Below are 22,750 nucleotides of genomic sequence, written 5' to 3' on the forward strand. Positions count from 1 at the left end.
ATATAAAATGTCACTCTCAAACTCCAGTTCTCTCCCAGAGGACAACCACTTCTAACAGTGTGCGTGTACACACACACACACACACACACACACATACATATACATACAAATATATTAAAACATAAAATATAAAAGCATAAATTATATAAAATAGTTTTTTTATTATAATAATGAGAGCACACTGATTAGTCATACAGGCTTTTATTACTGGATGGCATTGCATACCTGCACATGCAGAAGAATCATAGTAATTTTAATGGCTTCTTAACATTTTATATTTTATGCACCCTAATTCATTTTACTAGTCTAAAAATGATGACTTAGATTATTTCTAGTCTTTTATTTTGCTTTTTAATTTATAAATAGTGTCCCAAAGAATTTTCTTCTTACATGCCTTTAGACATATATGTAATATATCTTCAGAATGGATTATACATTTGGAATTGCTAGATATATAATACTGTATTTCTTCTGGATATATTCTTAATTCAATAGAAATGTATGTGTGTGTGATTTATGTTTGTTTCTTTTAATTTCTAATTTAATTCTTTTGTGGTCCAAAAGCATGCTCTGTGTGATTCCCATTCTGTTCTACTTATTGAGACTTGTTTCATGGCCCAGCATGTGTGCTGTATATGCGTGTACTCAGTAATTGCTGAGTACAGTGTTCCGTAAACGTCAAAGACGTCATGTTGCTCAAGTGTCTTGATCAAATATTTTATATCCTTTTTGATGTTCTATCTACTTGTCCTATATTTTACCATAAGACAAGTGCTGAAATTACCAGCTAAAATTGTCAATTTGTCTATTTCTCTATGTTTCCCAAAATGTGGTTAAGTACGTATTTGCTTTCAATCTTTTTCTGGCTCTGGGGAATTATTACTTTATGTTCCTTAGAGATTATAGTTTAGGCTGTGGTTGATTAATAGTATCATAAAAGATACAGTTTCTTTTCACATTTTCATTTCCTTTGTTGTTTTTAAGGAGGAGAACAAGGGAAGAGCTCCTCTTTGCACCATTTAAAGGATGTCTGAAGTTATTTCTGACAAGAAAAATTTCGCCATTAATGCAGACATCAGTTCCCCTCAGAGAGTTCTCTTCATGTCATTTAATAAAACAAAGGAAATCACTAGAATACTAAACTTTTCATAATTGGGATCTCTTTACCTCAGGGGTTGTGTAGGATGGTTCACATCTTACAATAATACTATTATAATTTTATTTTTAATGTTTCTTTTTAGACTACTGATGGAATATGACTTGACATCACTGTAGGATAACCCTGTATGTTCAGAGTAATAATAAAAGATATGCCAAACCTTAGTTGCAATGAAACAGAAACTAGGAAATTTTAGTGATTAGCATTTACATTGTTATTCCATTCAAATAGCTTCTTAGCAGGAACTGTCCAAAGTGTTCAGTACATTGGATTCTGCGTGACCTAGATTTATAGTTGAAAAATCTGCAACCATGGAGCCTCCACAACTCTTACTACACAATTTATTATTTAATTTAATGCTAGGAGCAGCCTGAAAAAAGAATTGCCAGCAAAACTGCTCTTTCTGTGGGAAAAACAAGACAGGGGAAAAAAAGATATGGTTGTTGCATTTACCTCATTATTGCTAAGTAACTCAAAACTGTTTAAACATAAGTTCAGGGAACTCTAGTGAATTCTTATTAGAACTAGGAAATAAGCAATGGTTCTTTCTGGTAACAAATCTGCTGACACATTTTATATTTCTGGCTATTTCATTTATTTTATCCTTTCACATTTGTCAGTAATATCAAGTCATAGTTTTTTGTTATTAAAAATATTAAAGCGTGTGATTCCATATGCATCTCTTCTATTTTCATATTGAGAACTGCCTTATAGTTCAGAGGAATGCCTTTACGTAAAGGTCCTGCTAGGTACAGTTGACCCTTGAGTGACATGGGTATGAATTGTGGGGACCCACTTACAGGTGGATTTTTTCAACAAATATAGTACAGTACCATAAATGCATTTTCTCTTCCTTATAATTTTCTTAGCAACATTTTGCTTTCTTTAGCTTACTTTATTGTAAGAATATAGTACATGATCCATAAAACATAAAATATTGTGTGTTAATTGATGGGGCTTCTGGTCAACAGTAGCCTATCAGTAGTTAAGTTTGGGGAAAGCCAAAGTTACTGGATTTTTGACTATGTGTGGGGTTGGCACCCCTAACCTCTGTGTTGCTGTTCAGAGGTCAAATGTAACTTCAAAACTCGGTTTTCAGGTCACTTCCTCCAGGAAATTGCCCCATAATCTCAGAGAGCTACTCCCCTCCAACCCCCACCTTTGTAAGGTGAGGTCTGTGTTAGGACCCTCCTGGTTCAGGTGTTCCAAGAGGTTACTATGCTTTTATAACCCTAGTGACTTGTATATTCATAATACTTAGAACCTTTATAACATTTTTTAACTCATGCTGGATAAAACAGAGAAAACACTTTAAATAGGGATAAAGACTACACCTCTCCCCCAAAAGAAATAAGTAAATTTCAGGTGATCCAATATTAATATTGGTACTTTTTATGATAAGGTATTAATTTCCATTTGATTCTTCTAAATGTGGAATAAAACATTGAAAACATAACATGGGCAAAGGTTATCTCAAATAGCATTTAGTGGATTGATGATTTTCTTTTCTTTCCTTTTCTTTTTTTCATATAAGCCTGGCAATATTTCTACTTACTCTCTATATCTCTAGGGATGGCCTGAACTAGAAACTGTCAGCACATAAATAACTTCTATTTTCACATGCTGACACAGGTTGCAACATCTTTTATTATTTTCAGGGGAAAATCCATGTCTGCTACTTCATAGCTCAGTGTACATGCTATGAGGATTACAGAATTTGAACACCTGCCTTCAGAGGGTTCACAGTCCAAGGCCAAGGCCAAGTCAACATGTATTTGTCAAGTGACTTCTAATAAGGCCAGTGCAAACAGCTTAAAACCAATGTGAGTACATCTAACAGTTTGTAGTTGCTCAGTTTCTCCTTATATTGAAATATTAAACACTTAATTAGAAGAAATGTGTGTTTACAGAGGATCAGAACTGTATTTTCTTTTTTTTTGCCTTTAAGAAAATATAGAACTGTATTTTTTTTTCTTTTTTTCTTTCTTCATGACCCTGAGATCAAGATCTAAGCTGAAATCAAGAGTTAGACGCTTAACCAACTGAGTCACTGAGGTGCCCCAGAACTGTATTTTCTATTTGTTTTGAAAGATCTCTGAACTTAGATTTAAAAAAATCATAAATATCCTATTTAAATAATTATCAGAACATTAGAGGTCTACAGAAGTGCATAACTGATATGTAGGTAATTTTCACAGCAATGAAAATTAATTTTCCTTTAGGGTATATATTTTAATTGTGTACATATATATTTTTTCCTTTTCTGTACACACACTTATACTGTTATAGTATTCTACTTGTATAAGAATGTATTTCCTGTTACATTTATGTATCTAATATGTTAATGTAAACATACATATATAAACATAAAATGTAAATATTACAAATTTATCAGTCCAAAATGTTTGGTACAATTTAAGCATGTTTTATTTAAGTTGTTTTTGTTAAATCCAAACAGTTATCCTATTACGGTTCACTAGGTTATTTCCAGTCTAACACTGAGTAAAGAAATTATATCAGCTTCTTGATATTAACTTTCCTCATGTCAAATTTGAAGTGAAACCCATTCGACCTTAGGTGTGCCTAGTATTAAATGTGCTAAGAGTGACTTCTTTTAGTTTCTGGAACAAAAAACAGGAACATTAAATTTTGTTACATATAACATGAAAAAGGTAATTTGTTTTCAATTATCTCCACTAATGAAGATGAATGAGGTAAAAAAAAAATGCTCAAAATTCATTTAAATGGGAAACAGTCATTGCAATAAGTACTTGAGGATGTTAATGGTATAAATTTTCTGGTTTCACTGCCTAGAAGTTTTCCTGCACCAATTAATGTACTAGGAATGAGCACCACGCATACCACAGCGAAGACCTGACTTGAAGTAGAACTTGACTCTTACTGGTCCTTTTTTCTTTATCTATTTCCACGACACCTTGAGTATGCCAGGACTCTAGGCCCAAGACTTTCATCCCAAAATGTACATGACATGAGCAGCAGAGTGTGTGTGTGTGTGTTCATGTGCATGTGTTGTGTATGTGTATGTAGTGTGTATGAGTGTATGCATTGTATATCTTATATTTGTATATGTCTGTCATATATTTCCTAAACATAGCTTAATGATAATTAAAATAATTACCTTTATACTGAAAAAAATGAGTACTGAATAGAATGTTAAGTAAAAACATTTTGATTCTTAGTAGGAAACTTGAGATTTCAATGACACCACCTTTAAACCCAAAAAGACTAAGGTCCTACTGGAAAAGCCAGGGAAATTTTTTAAAATTTCTACTAATGAAGATGTAAACACACTAAGGAAATTGAAAATTTCCTAGAGGCATGGAACCATCACAAATCTCTTAAGATTTTAATGTACTTTTAGATTAAATCTCTAGTAATAGTGAAAATGCAGGTGATAGGAAGTGTTGATAATTTGCATTTGTATTTAGAGAAATTATCTAAAATATTACATTTTTCAATGATATAGGTAATAAAATGCAGAAGAAGTGGTTTCTTCAAATGCCTAAATTGTGACAAGTAAAACACTGGATATTTTTAAAACTTTATGCCATTGGTAGGATGGGTATGATGATTTTATTTTATCCTGAATACACTGAAAAAATATGAGCAATATCAAAGAAAGAGTCTATGTCACATTAAATGCTTTCACCACACAAAAAAATGAATAGGGCCATGGGAAACATTTGGACATGATGGATATATTTATGGTGTTGAATGTGATAGTGGTTTCATAGGTATATACTTATCTCTGTCTCATCAAGTCTTACACAAAATATGTATATTCTTTTGAATGTACCCACTGCAAAGTACAGCCATTTGTATGTATCAACCTTTATTTGTTCTCAGTAAAGTGGTTTAAGAAACCAGGAGTCTAAAATGAGATTTAGAAATACTTGTATACTAAGTATAGAAATACACTGATATAATATTTGCATAATATAATGTATTTAAATGAATATAAGACTATTTGTTGCTGGACTGTGATCAAATTTTATATCTCAGCTTAACAGTTGATATATTTATCTCTTAAATATGGTATTTATAATTCAGCTCCAGATTATAACAGTAACCTCTAAACCTAGCTCTCTGCCTATATATCAATTGCTTACAGTCTAACATGAGCTCTTCCACCAGTCCTTCATACAGGACTTCTCTTCACATCATGCCATCCTCAGAACCCTCTGTAGTATCTGATCACCCATGCAAACAGCCATCAGCCTTTCATTCATTGCTCAATGGAACCAGATTATTTATTAGACCTACATTTTGCCTTGTGCTAAAATTGACATTTACAAGGAAGGAGGAAGAGGAGGGAAGACAGAGACAGAGAGACAGAGAAAAAGGGAGGGAGGAAAAAAGGGATATGTTTAGCATATTCTGTATTCTATCTGCTCTGGAAATGACTGTGGAAGACAGCAGTGTAAGTAAATAAAATATTAAATAATTTGAACTAGAAGAACGTTAGAATCCTGAGAAGTAAGTAATTCACTTAGCCTATATAAATATTGAAGAAATATTATCAGAGAAGAGGAATATTTTAGCATTTTATATTTTAGTCTTTGGACAAAGACTTTAGATGAAAAGAAAACAATGACCTGGTACATAAAAGGGAACGACTCAGGGGCACGAAGGAGCAATATGTTACCCTCTGGAAACTGCAAAGAGTTTGGTCCACGTAGAGAAAAATCTGTGCTTCTGCTCTGCGGTGGAGTGGCAGGAGCCAGACAACGTGTCATCTTAGCTCCATCTGGTGTGTCACATCAGTGACATTTTATAACCTGTGGGAGTTGTTAAGAATCTGCATTTTTAACACATACCTCTGCAGATGCTGGGTGGATTAGAGTGGTGAGCGAGTGAAGAAGGGATATTTAGGCAAAAGATGATACAACTGAATTCCAGTGTGTTACTGTAGGAAAGGACAAGTGGGAATCAAACTGATAGCTGCCATTCATTAAGCAGTTACTATGCTGTGATGGCTCATTTTATGGGTTAAGTTGGCTGTGTATGGCATCCAGCTGCTTGGTCAAACATGTCTTATGAAAGCAGTCTGTCGATGTGATGACATTTACAATTAGTTGATTTTTAGAAAAGAATAATGTGAGTGGTCCTTATCCAATCAGTAGAAGGCTTTACCAGCAAAAACAGGTTTCCTGAAGGACTTCTGCCTCAGGACTGTAGCTCAAGATTATAAAATTAACTCTTCTCTGGGTTTCCAGACTGCCAGACTGCCCCATAATCTCGTGAGCCAATTCCTTAAAATCTCTCTTTCTTACCCACCTTCCCTTTAGACAGAATCCGTGTGTGTGTGTGTGTGTGTGTGTGTGTGTGTACACAAACAATATTGGTTCTGTTTTCTGGAGAATCTTGACTTATGCACATGACCTATCTTAACTTCAAACAAAACTGTGAGTGGTTGTGATTTTCTGTCATTTTTAATATAAGTAAGCTCAACCTTAGAAGTGGCAACCTTCCTTATGTCAAAAAACACAAAAGAAATCTGGGCATGAGCTGAGGATTTTTTAATTTTAGATTTCAAGTTCTAATCAGTGAAACGTGGTTTCCCTGCTCAAGCTCAAACCTGTTCATCTGATTTTCAAAATCTTTAAATTCTTGTGGTATAAGATAAGTGTATTTTATTTTTACATGTGATTTTCTATGAATTCATATACTTATACAAATTTTGAACATGTCCTACAATGAGTGATTTTAACTTTTATAAGACAAAACTATTTTTGAAAAGAAAAAGGACATACCCTCTTAAACCAGAAGCCTTTCCAGTTGAGTGATTAAGATGTTTTTCCTGTTTTAGGATCCACCATTTCTTTTTATAAAACATTTACTATAACTAAAGTGATCTACTCACCACTTGCTCTAAATAGTGCATGTTGTACTGTGTCAGAGTTTTATTTGTTTCCCACAAAGTTTGCTCCATCAAATTGACTTCTCCCATGTCTGTTGTTACTGAAAAATTCTCCCTGTGAGTTGTAATTCAGACCCTCTTATCCATAAATTATGTCAATCTCTTATCTCTCTCCTATACAGCCAGGGATTTCTTTTACAGCAAATAAAATTAGAAACTGAGAATTAAGGATGAGAAATTAATTGTCTTTCATTTATAAACACTACAGGACTCTTTAATTAATTTAACACAAAATTAATTAAAGTATTATAATGACTCATCTCTAATAAAATCATATTGCTGAGTTTGCTGATGGCTTCAAATACCAACAAAGCCTGTCATTTCACATGAAATGGACCATTAGCGCTTGTGGAGATGTGTCCTTTAATTCATATTGAATTTATGTTTACATTTACACCAAAAATAATGTTGACAAATATGGACTTTATCCCAAAACTTTCCCAAAGGACTTTGGGATATGCCATTACAAAGAACTTAGGCTTCATTTCCCAAACAACTAGTGAAACTAAACCTCCCAGACAAGTTCAATTTCAAATGACAAAGATATTTTAAAATATTTTTTAAAAATAATAAAGATAAATACCTCTAAAATACTATATGCCAGATTTTATTCAAAGTGCTTTTATATTTATACATTAAACACCAGACTAGCACTGTTGGTGAAGTACTGTTACTGCCACAATGTCAAAGATAAGGAGAGGAAGGCAGACAGATTAAGTAATATTCTCAAGGTCAATAGTTAGTAAGCAATGGACCCAGGATGTAAGCACATAAAAAATGACTCCCATGAGAAGATCTATGATTTTTGTAAACGTTCAGTCTTTTTTCCTATGACTTTCCCAAGTGTATTAAAGAATAAGTAATCAATAACAAGGAGGAATCCTCAAAGAAAATGCATGTAATTAATACTACATCCTCAAGGGTGTCAAATTATTATTTTGGCACAGGTGTAGGTTTCTCTAAGGCTTGGAGAATGAGAGTTATTTAAAACACAAATTTCAAAGAGTTTCCTAAGGACTCTCCAGTGACACAAATATGAAGTTGTCTAGGGTGTCTAGTTTCTAGAAGTTTGGGTGTTTGGGATTTGCCCTTGGCATAGTAGACAAGCTCTCTTGTTGACAGCATCAGAGTAAAACATGCAGGACTAGAGCCCCTGCCCATTTCTGGCTGCCCACTCACCACAGTCCACAGATACACTGATTCATCCCTTCTCTAAACAAAACCTGGTATCTCCATATCTAGCATATCCTATGCAGTTTCTGCTGCCACTTTTTAGGACTATAATAATGGAATGGGCCCAGAGATAGTCCTATATAGTTATGCTAAATACACTGTTATAAATTTTTGTTTAAATATGCAAAAGTAAAGGTGAACATGCTGTTTATAATCTATCCATTGCAATAACATTTTAATAAAACAGAAAATATAAAAATTGGAATGGAAGAAGCAATAATGTCTTTACTAAGAAATAATATGATAATATGATAGTCTGGAAAAGCCAGGTATTGATAAGAATATAGTATAGAAAGGGAACCCTTACACTGTAATTGGCAGGAGTATAAACACTCAAGCAATTTAGAAATCCATTTGGCAGCATGTATTACATTTGAGCATTCATACACTGTATAACCAAGAAATACCACTTTCTGAGCAGTATCCCCTTAAAGTCTTTAAGACTTTTCATGAGACAAGGACAAGAATATGGTGTTGGTCAAACTGCTTTTATGGATCAGTCATTTTCTTTAGTAATTTAGTAATTTAGTAATTCTCTTTAGTAATTCTATCGAGTCTGAAAATTAGAAAATCTAATATGACAAGAAATATTCCCCTAAGAGACCACTGTCAAGTGTAAATCACTGTCTTAAACTTCCACCCTGAACAATGCTTTCAGAGGAAATAAACTTGACAACAGTATGGAGTGGAAATCTGCAGAACTAGACCTCAGTATTCTTGGCTCTCTTCTAGGTTTCATTATGAACTAGCAGTTTAATCACCAATTATTCTACAAGCTCTTTTTTTCCTCTTTAATTAATTTGAAAAAATGGTACTGGTATTACCTGATATATTCTTAAACTGGAATACTAGATAAAAGATGTAAATAGAAAACATCAAGAATAGTAGGAAATGTGCACAAGGAAGTGGCTTCTGTAAACATTTTCCACAGGACCATGGCTGACAGCACATGGTGAGGACCAGTGCCTGTGCTTACCAGCTGTTGCCCTTGGACACCCCAGGCCGCATACTGCAAGACGGAGTCCTCTACTTCTGGAGGATTTAACTCCCAAACTTCCCTTGAAAAAAGGTAAATATTTTTACATGAACAAGTTGACATTTACATCAATAATTTAGCTGGACAATTGCTCATGAAAACCGGAAAACCAAAGAACTTACCTAGTGTGTATGTTGTAAATCACGTACGAAGCAGTATAAGAATAATGAAAAATCTGAAATTTAAAAAAAAAAAAAGAGTTATGGACCCTAGTTTGGAATAAAAGCTCCATGTTAAGGTGTAGACATGTTCTCAATCAAATTGAAGAAATTTAAGAATTGATTTTAGAGAGAAATCAAAATGTGAAATATTATAGTTCTGAGCCTTCCTCCAGGAGTTTCACGACTGTTCTGACGGTCAGTTCAATCCACTTACTCAATCCACTGTATTCTTAGTATAATTGTGGTTATATTGCTGTCTCCTTCGAAACGCTAAAGGATTCCTCATTGCCTATAGAATAAAGCTCAAGCTGCTTCATCGATGTTTGAGGATAGTGATACTTCAGGTTCTACATGCTTTTCCAGCTTTCCCATCCACTACTTCCCTTACCTAGTCTATGCTTCAGTCACACTAGACAAATTCCTCTCATATATCCTGAACTTTTTCTATTTCTCCTTTTCCCTCCCCAGGACATCTGAGGGGAAAACTAACATCGATACTTTCTTTTTTTCAGAAAAGATTTTTGATTCCTGTAGTGGCTGTACACTGCACAAGTATTGTAATATGGTCAATGAAAACTTCCTAGAAGTCAAATTGTTATTTCTTCTTGCTGCAGTAATAGCTTCAATTACACATGATTGGCCACATATTTGGTAAGGAAATACTAGTGTTGTCCCTTTGCATGGAAACTGCAATTGTTCTACCATTTATTATAGTATTGTGTTTTATAATGAAGCTTTATTCTCTTATTCCTTTAAATGTAACTGTTAAATCTAAGATTGCCATTGCTATAGGGTTGTAGAAGCAAAAATAATTTTTCCTGGTGTCTCTTCTGGCATTCACACTGTATTCTATAAAATTACATATTTGACTACAAATTTTAAACCTTGAATTTACTACTACAGCTGACAAAAGATAAATAATGCAACTACCTCTACAAACATTTTTTTCCCCATCTCAGAAAGTCCTGTTGCCAAAGCAAACTGCCAAGTGAGCACTTCATCTTCCAAGCAAACAAATGTGCCAATGACGTTATGGGTAAAAGGAGTCTGTCTATTCACCCTGTCTGTTAATTACCTAACACACTGTAGCTGAATGCTAAGTTCACATGCATTTTGAGAGAAAGAGTTCTTGTGCATTGTTATTTTAGTTAAATAAGGCCAAAACAATCAAGAAAAACCAGATATAACAACTGAATTTTGCTCTCTTCCTAGAATTCTTGTTATAGAGGTTGCTGGCTCTTCTTAATGTATGAATCCAAAGGAATCCAAATGATGTCCTCCAAATGAGGTACTTCTTGCTTCATATAGTTCTTAGCCCAAAACAACATTTTCCCTTTTGCTCATGTGCTGAGGTGGAAGACCACAATAAAGAAATTAATCTTGACTTGTGTGCAAACCCAGAGCAGGTGTTAGTAACAAGTCGCAAGGTTTCACCTCCTCTACAGGTGTCTTACAAACCCAGGAGTTTGCCATCTGCAGATAATTAGAATGTAGCCCTTTATTCCTAGCTTACAGCTTTCCTCTAAACCCACTCATCTTTGGTGTATGTATGTCTGTGCATGTGTGTGCATTTGTGTACGCACATGTGTGCACACGTGTGCGTGCTTATTCCCAGTATATCTCAAATACTTCTTGTTTTTTAATTTTCCATCATTAAAAAAGTACTCTATGCCCACAGAGAATATAACCAGTATGCTGTAGGAGGGATCTTGGACAGGGTTAGAGGTGGAGGTTTCCTTTTGTTTGTTTGCATAGTGTTACAGAGATTTCAAAAGGGAGATTTTTTCAAAGAGAATTGTATCTAGCTTTACTGAACACCTGTATTAAGGTGCACTGGTTTAAATTCACTATGTTAATCTGCATTTCTCTCTATCTCTCCCTTTCTCTCCTCCCTACTCCCACTCCTTGGATAGTATGTCTATTATTATTATCATCGTTTCCTCATTTCCTTTTTTCCCAGATTCCTCTTCTATATTAGCTAGGTAAGTCTTATTTCAGGATGAGAGGATAAAATTGGAGTTACAAAGGTTAGGAACAGTCTTTTTCCTGTAATGATTGGCTGCTGCATAATGAAAGCCAAACTGAACATCTGATGAGATCCTTAGGGAGAAAGACATTTCACAGCCAGAAATCACATATTCATCGCATCTCTGCAAATGATGCTCCACTGCCTGTTACAGAGTGTGAATGGTTATGGCAAAGGTAGTGGGAGCGGGGCAAACTTGAGAAATACTATGTAAAAACTTGATCAAAGCTTACTCCTGGAAGCTGGCCTTGGGATGCCCAATCATTAAACCTCATGATGCCAAAGGTACTGGGTGGTACAGAAAGCTTCATAAGATCCGACAATGTAAGCTCATCCTTATTATTTCTACATTACTTTGGGAACCTCAAGAAGAGGCTGATTACTTAAGTGTCTATCTCTAAGAGTGATTGGTTCTCGTTATTTGCTATAGTTTTATTCTATAAGTCATTGTAAACAGTGAATTGGCAAATACTGAACCATTGCCTCCTAAAAGAAATACAGGGTTAGGTTCCTGTGAGTGTCTGGTTGCAACGTTTTCATCAACCCATCAGTATATAACCTTGTTTCATGTGTATTTCTTTGTAAAGATGCTGCATTTAATATTTAATATTGTTGATTCCCTAACACTGAACTCATGGCCAGCAGCATTGTAACTCATGGGGAATACAGTTTATCTGACATGTGTGCTTTCCCTATAGAGCACATGACATTCTCTTGCACCTAGCAACACAGTATTTCAGCACTCTGCTTAGGAGGCATTTTAAACAGCAAACCTGCAGCAAAAAGCACAGACATGTGAAAACTGTAGCATTAAAAGAGCCATGAAAGCAACACTAATTTATGGTATGATAGCTGAAACAAGGAGGCAGACTGTCATCTTGTTTGATCTCAGCTGGGAAAAGGTGTATCTATCAGGCCGCTGAAATGTTCTGTGGCTCTGCACTGCCTGGGAATGCCTAAGAAAGCACAGTGAGGGTTGATTTTGAGGTTACAAATAAATTTTAGAAAACAAGTGAATTTGGAAATCTGGAATCCAGAAATAATGAAGATCAACTGTACTAGTAACATGGACGTAGCATGATACATTACTGGAGGAAAAAAAAAAAGCAAGGATATTCAAGGGCTGCCAGAACTTGGGATGTAAGAAAAATACAGTTCTCCAGAATGGTGGCATTCATGTTCTATAAATGAAAACTAGCTACTGCCATTCATTTAACAAATATCTGTTAAGCAATTTCTTTGACACAAGCCCTGCACTAAGCACTATTAGAAAAAAAAGATTGTGATAATAAAGATTATTTTAAAAACAGGATATAACACAAAAGAATATCAGTTGATATTTTTATTACTATATTTTATCTGTCAGTTTGTAAATATTTATGGAATACTAATTATGTGCAAGCTCATACGTAAGTACCTTGCCAAATGCAAAAACCATAATAAATGTAATTCCTGTCTCCAAGGAGCACTTGATCCAGTCAGGGTGACAAGGTTGAGCAGCATTACATTAGTTTAGAACACTCTGTTGTAGGTCATGGTTAAATTAGGATTTGTAGATTATAAATCTATAGGCTCTCCAAGATGCAATTATTCTTTTTGGCTTCAAGATTGTAACTATAACAGTAACAATTCTTGAATTGAGCATATACTATATATCGGACTCTTCTGAGTGCTTTAAATATATTATTTAACATTTAAATGCACATTAGGAAATGGATACTATCATTCAAAATTCACATAATAGGCTCTGGAAGCACTGAAAGTTTGAGTACGGGACAGAACAATAATTCAAGCTCACGTCTGTCTGATTACTGTGACTTAATCTCTGTGCACATTCTCTTTCAGGGAGCTGGGACAGGAAGCACTGCTCCCGCTTTGCAAAAGATTCATTTCTGAAAGACCTATTAAGCCATCATCCAAAGATTTATTGACAGGAGTGTGCATGAATTAATTGTGATTACCACAGTGAAGAGAGATTTCATTTTGGAAAGATGACCTAATAGATCAGATTAAAAATGTAAATTCCCTTCTCCTTTAGCTGTTTTTCACAATTTTTTTTTCTTGGAATATCGGTTATTACCTAACACTCTATGGAGATTCATGTCAAGGAGAGTTACACTTACAAGAAAGAAGAACAGGGCACTCTAGTAATTTACAATTAAACCAGAGGTTTATATCTCAGGGTGCCAAAGCTTTTTCTGCACTGCAGTTTAACTGCCGAATTGGTATAAATAGCACGCGTTTTCATGGCCTGGAGAATATTTAAAATAGGATTATGGATTTGCCATTGACTCAAACAGTTAGGAAAACTAGAACGTGAAGAAGCAAGTCTCTGAGTAAACACCATTTATGAAAGAATGCCAGTGAAAGAAAAAACAGTATAGGCAAAAGGGCACTTGTTTCTACTGGAATTAAATGGTATAACTATTCCAAGTTTGTTCTAGGGTAATGGAATACCTTTTAAAACAAGTAAGTAGTGACTCTGTTGCTGGAAAAATTTTATCTATATTACACAGTGAAGACTAGAAGGATACTCTAATATAGTAAATACAATTAACAAAATTATAAGCAGCAGCTCTACGGAAACAGTTACAAAACTCTGTAAGAAAAAAAACCTTTGTGAATATTGAACAAGAACTGTTGAAAGAGAAAATAAATATGGGAGGAAATTAAAGGTATATTAATATTTATTGATGAATATTTTAATCTACTTTCATTCATTTTCTAATCTAATGTTCATCATAAACTTTTAGATGTTATTCATCTAGGATATACAGTTAGTCAAACCAAGACTGGAATCTAAATCTTACAGATTCCAAACATGTGAGGACTATTTTAATGTGGTACCAAATGTATATGTGTGTGTATATATATATATATATATATACACACACACACACACACACACACACATACACACATATACATACATACATATAGGATTCTTTAATTGTATCACCATTATGGTTAGTGGTAGACATAGCAAAATACTCAAGATGGTGAAACAGATAAAAAGATGGTGCGAAAGATAAAACTTTAGACATTGCTCAAATTCAGCTCTATTTATGCCAAAACCTATATTTAAAAAAAAAAAACAAATAAAAATAAATATGCTAATAGGAAAAAAGACTATCTGCCAAAAAACCAATTTAGTCATTCTGTTCACCTATGGGCATCATGATGCCATCACCACACAGATACATAGGAAAGTAATATTTATATTTTTTCCTGGCCTTAATGGGGTCTAGTTGTGTTCCAGTCTGGAAAGTAGGATTTTATTTGGGCAATTTTAGCATTCATCATGTACTCACTCTGAATTGAATAGTACAGCCACCCTGAATTGAAATATACTTTCAGCAGAGAATGTAAGTAGAAATCTAATGGGAGATTGTATTAGGTAAATATGTTTCCATTTAATACATTTATTTTATTTAAGAAAATGGGTGGCTGACAATTCAAGTTTTAAAAGCAGACAGCACACCCAAAATTACCTGGGCATCAATTCTCAGTTTCAGGTAGGAATGCTGTGTCCAGAATGTAATCTAGCTGGGCTAAATATTATCAACAGCCAGCACAAGAAGAATATACTTTATTAGACAATAGGAGATCTTTGGGTGAGCAGAATAAATCACTCTCTGATATATTCTCTGTTAGATAAATTAACCGCTCATCATAAACAAACCCCCTTCAAATTGTTCTTAGAATTCCATTCATGAGATGTCTATAATGCAAATTTCATTTCAATGATACTCCACAACCCAAGTTTCCCAATTATTTGACATGGAACTTTCCCCATAATATACCTCTGATTAGAGTACAAACCTCGTTGACAATGCCACTCTTTGTAATAAAATATTTTCATATAGCAGACCTTTCCACATTAATTAATGCAAATGAGCTACTTTCACACCAACTGGCATTAAACTACTTCCAATGTACCATCATTGAAAATATCTGGTTTGATAACCTGAAGAGCATTTAAAGGTCAATTACTAACAGTGGTGCAGTGGATTTTCCTTTTGTACTAAAATAAATTTATACATCATCTAACCACATATAAACTAGTTTTCTCTCTAGCCTGTCACTGCAGAAATAAATATATTGCAAGACGACACAGTAAGAGACAAACTCAAACTTGTTTCCACATAGTGCTAGAACTAGAAAGGCAAGAATGAGAATACTTCCACATACAGGTATTTTACATGTGAGCCAAGTATGTAACTTAGAAAAGTGGTCAATTCATTCCCCAGCAATTTTGGTGAAAAAGTTCTTCATTAATTTCAATGGTATCAATTCTTAATTTATGTTTTCTTTGGTAACTTATTTAAAATATTTCATCTGCTTATCAGAAAAAGGCAGAAAGCAGGTATATCCAACTGTTTTGTTACAAAAATTAGAGGAAAAACTATATAGAGGGGTGTCTGGGTGGCTCAGTGGGTTAAGCCTCTGCCTTCAGCTCAGGTCATGATCTCAGGGTCCTGGGATCGAGTCCCACATCAGGCTCTCTGCTTGGCAGGGAGCCTGCTTCCTCCTCTCTCTCTCTGCCTGCCTCTCTGCCTACTTGTTATCTCTCTCTGTCAAATAAATCAATTAAAAAAATTAAAAAAAAAAACCTATATAGAAATTATTTAGTTATTACATGAGGTTATACCAAGAGAATAAAGCAAGAAAAATTCAAACCTATTTCAATTGGCAACATGTTACTTTCTTGGGAAAAAAAAAAAAAAAAGTCTTATGAACCGAGGGTCCATCCAACCTGGCTTAAGAAGACCCTTAATTCACTTCTTCCCACAGACACACCAAATCAACATCTACATGTAGAGCACTTTCTCCAAAGAACTGCTGGCTGACTGAACAGCTTCTGCATGACACACAATAGAAAGACCACAAAGACAAGGGTAGAAGAGATAGAGACATAGTAATGACAGGAACTCCACTCCCTGATGTGATACCTGCAGTAGGGACAGATATGACTAAAGGATCTATGAACAGTCAGAGGTGCTGGTGAGCACCATTTTTTATGTTCCTTTTCCACATTGATAGCACAGGTAAGAGTGGGGTCCAGGTACTCTATCTGGCCTACCCGGGCTGTCCAATGCACCTTGGGTTCCTGGCACACACCACCTTCAGCAATCACATCAAGGCAGCCCAGTGCTACACTTCTTGGGATCACCCCCAGCCTGTGCCAGCTGGCTTGATAATGGCATGCACAGTTCATTAAAAAGAATACTCTGACACAAGGCCACTAATTCAAGACTGGTAGAGGTAGCTATACCACCTAATTCATAATGTCTTTATGTGTTTGTTTAATGTGGAAAATCAAACAAAATGAGGAGACAGAGAAATAGGTCCCAAATAAAAGGATAAGATAAAACCCCAGAGGAGGGGGAAAAAACCCACACACAACACTAATAAAATAGAGACTAGTAATTTACCTGATAAAGGCTTCAAAGTAATGGTCATAACACTGCTCAACAAAAGTGAGAGAAAAATGGAAGAACACAATGAGGATGGACTTCAACAAAGAGAAAATAGAAGAAAGAACCAATCAAAGCTACAAAATATAGTAACCGAAATGAAAACACACAAGGGGGAAGCAACAAAAAGTTAGATGATACAGAAGAATGGATTAATGGTCTGGAAGACAGAATACTTGAAATTACACAAACAGAACAGCAAAAGAAAAAAAGAGAGAGAGAGAGAGAAAGAAAAGGGAAAAAGATTTTTTAAAAAATAAGAATACGTTAAGAGATCTCAGGGACAACATCAAAAGGACTAGCATTCATATTATAGGGATCCCAGAAAGAGAAGAGAGAAAGGGGCAGTAAAATTATTTCAAGTAATAATGACTGAAAAGTTCCCTAACCTACAGAAAAAAACAGACATTCAGGTCCAAGAAGGACAGAGAGTATCAAACAAAATGAACCCAAAGAGATACATACCAAGATATAATATAATTAAAATGCCAAAAGTTAAAGGTAAACAGAGAATCTAAAAGGCAGCAAGAGAAAAATAAATTATATACATATAAGGGAAACACTAAAAGACTATAAGCTGATTTTTCAGCAGAACTTTGCAGGCCAGAGGGGAGTGACAGGATATATTTAAAGTGCTAAAAGGAAAAACAAACAAACAAACAAACTTACAACCAAAAATACTCTACCTGGCAAGGTTATCATTCAGAGTTGAGGGAGAGATAAACAGTTTCCCAGCAAAACAAAAATTGGTTTATCACTACTAAACTAGCCTTACAAGACACATTAAATGGTCTTGTATAATTGAAAAACAAAAGCTATGATTAGAAACAGGAAAGTATAAGAAAGAACAAATCTCACTGGCAAAGGCATATATGTATATATACATAAAAGACTGTGGATTTGCCACTTAAAAAGCTGGTATGGGGCACCTGGGTGGCTCAGTGGGTTAAAGCCTCTGCCTTTGGCTCAGGTCATGGTCTCAGGGTCCTGGGATCGAGCCCCACATCGGGCTCTCTGCTCTGGCGGGGAGCCTGCTTTCCCCTCTCTCTCTGCCTACCTCTCTGCCTACTTGTGATCTCTCTCTGTCAAATAAATAAATAAAATGTTAAAAAAAAAAAAAAAGCTGGTATAAAGGTTAAAGGACAAAAATAGTGAAATCATCTGTAACTACAATTAGTAGTTAAGGGATACATGAAAAAAAAGATGTAAAATATGTCATTAAAAAAACAGGGTGGGGAAATAAAAATGCAGTGCTGTTAGAATGCATTTGAGCAGTGTAAAATAGTCTACTATATAGATACATCAGTATGTATGAACCTCATAGTAATTACAAACTAAAAACCTACAATAGATTTACAAAAAGTAAAAAGAAAGAAACCTAAACATAATACAAAAGAAAGCCATCAAATCATAAAGTAAGTCCAAGAGAAGAAAGGAATGGAGAACTACAAAGACAACTATAAATAAATTAAGAAAATAGCTGTAAGTACATACTTACCAATAATTACTTTAAATGTAAATGGGCTAAATGCTCTAATCAAAAGATACAGGGTGGCTGAATAAATAAAAAAACAAATGAAAACAACAACAAAATAAGACAGCCATAGTAGGAAGCAGTACAGAGGTTTCTCAAAAAATTAAAATACAATTACCATATGATCCAGTAATTCTACTACTGGATATTTACCCAAAGAAAACAAAAATACTAATTTGAAGAGATACATGTTCCCCTATGTTTATGGCAGCATTATTGACAATACCCAGGATACAAGCAACCCAAGTGTCCATTGATGAGTGGATAAAGAAGATATAGTATAGATACACAATGGAATATTACTGAGTCATAAAAAGAATGAGATTTTGCCACTGACAACAATATGAGTAGACCTAGAATGTATAATGCTAAGTGAAACAGGTCAAATAAGGAAAGATAAACCCATATGATTTCATTCTTATGTGAGATTAAGAAACCAAACAGAGGGGGGAAAAATGAGAGAGAGAGAGAGAGAGAACCAAAAAACACTCTTAAATGCAGAGAACTAATTAACAATCACCAGAGGGGACTTGGGTGAGTGAAACAGATAAAGAGGATTAAGAGTACACTTATCATGATGAGTAATGAGTAATGTATAGAATTAGTGAATCATTATACTCTACACCTCAAACTAATATAACATTGTACACTAATTACACATTTAAAAAAAATAAGACCCAGTTATATAGTACAATCAAGACATATTTCAAACCAAAAGGCATACACAGACTGAAAACGAAGCAATGGGAAAATATATTCAATGAAAATGGAAAGAAAAAGAGTTGGATTAGCAATACTCATACCAGACAAAATAAACACTGTTACAAAGACAAGAAGGATATTACATAATGATAATTTCCTCTAAGAAGAAGACATAACGTTCACTAATATTTATACATCCAAGATAGAAGCACCTAAATATATAAAGCAAACAGTAATAGACATAAAGAAAGAAATTGGCAATAAGACAATATTAGTAAGGGACTTTAATATCCCACTTATGTCAATAGATCATCCAGACAGAAAATCAATATGAAAACAATGGCCTTAAAATGCAGAGTAGACCAGGTGGACTTAATACATACATATATACATACATATATATGTATGTATGTATACACACATACAATATTTCATCCAACTACTGAATACATATTCTTGTCAAATGCACATGGTACATTCTTCTTGATATGTCACTGGTTAGGACATAACACAAGTACCGATAAGTTAAGGAATGTTAAAGTCCTATCATGCATCTTTTCTAACTACGATATTATGAAACTAAAAATTAGTTACAAGAAAACTGGAAAAAACACAAATACGTGGAGGCAAAACAACATGCTACTGAACAGTCAATAGGTCAACAAAGAAATCAAAGAATTGAAATAAAAAAATACCTTAAGAGAAATACAATATTCCAAAATCTATGAGATGGAGCAAATGCAGCCACAGAAGGAAGTTCATTGTGATACAGGCCTACCTCAAGAAATAAGAAAAATGACCCCCCCAATTTAATTTTACACCTAAAGGATTCAGAAAATTTTTTTAAAAATGCAAAAATAATAGCAACAACAAAACAAAACCCAACTTTAGTAGAAGGAAAGAAATGGACAAAGATCAGAGCATAAATAAATAAAATAGAGCCTAAAATTTCAGTGAAACGAAAAGCTGGTTCTTTGCAAAGATAAAATCAAGAAACCTCTAGCCAGACTCATCAATAGACAAAGAGAAAGGGATCAAATGAATGGAATCCAACATGTAAGAGAAGTTACAATGGATACCATGGAAGTACAAAGGATCATAAGAGAATACTATGAATAATTATATGCAAACACATTAAAAACAACTAGAAGAAATGGATAAAATTACTAGAAGTGCACAATCTTATAAGACTGAATCATAAAGGGACAGAATATCTGAATAGATTGATTTTAAGTAATGAAATCAAATCAGTAATTTAAAAACTCCCCCAAGACAAAGGTTCAGGACCATATGGCTACACAGGTGAATTCTACCAAACATTTAAAGTGTTACTACCTGGGGCGCCTGAGTGGCTCAGTGAGTTAAAGCCTCTGTTTTCAGCTCAGGTCATGATTCCAGGGTCCTGGGATCAAGCCCCACATCGGGCTCTCTGCTCGGCATGGAGCCTGCTTCCCCCTCTCTCTCTCTGCCTGCCTCTCTGCCTACTTGTGATCTCTCTCTCTGTCAAATAAATAAATAAAGTCTTAAAAAAAAAAAAAAAAGAAAGAAACCTTTTAAAAAAATAAATAAATAAAAAATAAAGTGTTACTACCTATACTTCTCAAATTGTTCCAAAAAATTGAAGAGGTAAGCAGTACCCTGATACCAAAACCAGACATTACAAGATGGAAGGAAGGAAGGGAGGGAGGGAGGGTGGGAGGAAGGGCAGGAGGAAGATGGGTGGGGAGGAAGGTGAGAAGGTGGGGGAGGAAGGTTGGTGGGGGAAAGGGTGGGAGGGGGAGAGAGAGAGGGAGGGAGAGAAAGAAAGAGAAAGGACAGGAAAGAAGGAAAGAAAGAAAGGACAGGAGAGAGGAAAAGAAAGAAAAAGAAAGAAAGAAAGAAAGATTAGAAGTCAATATCCCTGATGAACATAGATGCAAAATCCCCCCCAAAATATTGGCAAACTGAATACAATACATCAATAGTGTCATATAACACAATCACGATTTATTCCACGGATGCACGATGGTTCAACATCAACAAGTCACTCAATGTGATTTACTACATTAACAAAAGGAAAAGGAAAAATCATATGATCATCTCAACAGATGCAGAAAAAGCACTTGACAAAATTTAACAACATTTATGATAAATACTCTCAACATAGTGAGTATAGAAGGAACATACATCACCATAACAAAGGGCATATATGACAAACCCATGGCTGACATCATATACAACATTAAGAAGCTGAAAGCTTTTTCTTTAAGATTAGGAATAAGAGAAAGATGTCCACTCTTGCCACTTCACTCAATGTAGTACTGGAAGTCCTACCCGCAGCAATTAGGCAAAAAATAAAATAAAATAAAATAACTAAAAGGCATCCAAACTGGAGAGGAATAAATAAAACTGTCACTCTTTGTAGATGTGATACTATACAGAAAACCTTAAAGAGTCCACTAGAAAAGTACTAGAACAATTTAAAAAAAAAAAACTAGAATAAATGAGCTCAGTAAAGAAAAGTAAAGTTGCAAGATATAAAATTGCAAGATATAAAGTTGCAAGATATAAAATCAATGTACAGAAATTGGTTGTATTTCTTTTCTTTCTTTTTTTTTTAAAGAGCTTATCTATAGAGAGAGCAGGAGCCAGTGGACGTGGGGGAGAGGCCACGAGAGAAGCAGACTCCCTGCTGAGTAGGGATCCTGATGCGGGCCTCAATCCCAGGACCCTGAGATCATGACCTGACCTGAAGGTAGATGCTTAACCAACTGAGCCACCCAAGTGCCCCAACCGGCTGCATTTCTGTACATAAGTAATCAGCTATCAGAAAGAGAAATTAAGAAAATAATCCCATTTATAATTGCATTAAAAAAAAAAACCCTTAAGGGTAACTTTAACCAGGTGGTAAAAGACCTGTACTCTGAAAACTATAAGACACTTATGAAAGAAACTGAATATCATATAAATGAATGGAAGAATACACTGTGCTCATGAATTAGAAGAATGCTATTAAGCTGTCCATATTCTCCAAAGCAATCTGCAAATTCAGTGTAATCCCTATTTAAATACCAATGGCATTTTTTACAGAACTAGAACAAAGAATCCTAAAATTTGTAAGGAAGCACAAAAGACCCTGAAGAGCCAAAGGAACCTTGAGAAAGTAAAACAATGCTAGAAGTATCATGGCCCCTGATTTCAAACTATACTACAAAGCTGTACTAATTAAAATAGTATTACGCTTGCACAAAAACAGGCACATATATCAGTACAATAGAATAGATGGCTCACACATAAATCCACACCTATAAATCCACACCTATATGGTCAATTAATCTATGGTAATGGCAAAGGAGGCAAGAATATAAAACGGGAAAAGACAGTCTCTTCAATAAAAGGTGTTGCGAAAACTGGAGGGCTACATGCAAAAGAATGAAATGAAACAATTGTATTTCACCATTTACAAAATGAAATTCATATTACAGATTTAAATGTAAGACCT

The 22,750-nt window shown here is 34.6% G+C and overlaps 1 protein-coding gene across 5 annotated transcripts in view; it reads right to left on the reverse strand.

Annotated features, from left to right (window-relative positions):
• The window catches only part of DPP10 (dipeptidyl peptidase like 10), a gene marked incomplete at both ends in the record, with an annotated part of 1,360,615 nt that overhangs the window by 135,776 nt on the left and 1,202,089 nt on the right, over positions 1-22,750 (reverse strand). For all 5 annotated transcript variants that reach the window (XM_080799574.1, XM_080799572.1, XM_080799571.1 and 2 more), the window contains 2 exons: positions 9,310-9,391; positions 9,492-9,544. In XM_080799574.1, coding sequence (XP_080655700.1) covers positions 9,310-9,391; positions 9,492-9,544 — 135 coding nt within the window. The remainder of the gene's footprint in view (positions 1-9,309; positions 9,392-9,491; positions 9,545-22,750) is intronic.

Source organism: Martes martes (assembly GCF_963455335.1).
Source record: "Martes martes genome assembly, chromosome: 3".
NCBI classification, from domain to species: domain Eukaryota; kingdom Metazoa; phylum Chordata; class Mammalia; order Carnivora; family Mustelidae; genus Martes; species Martes martes.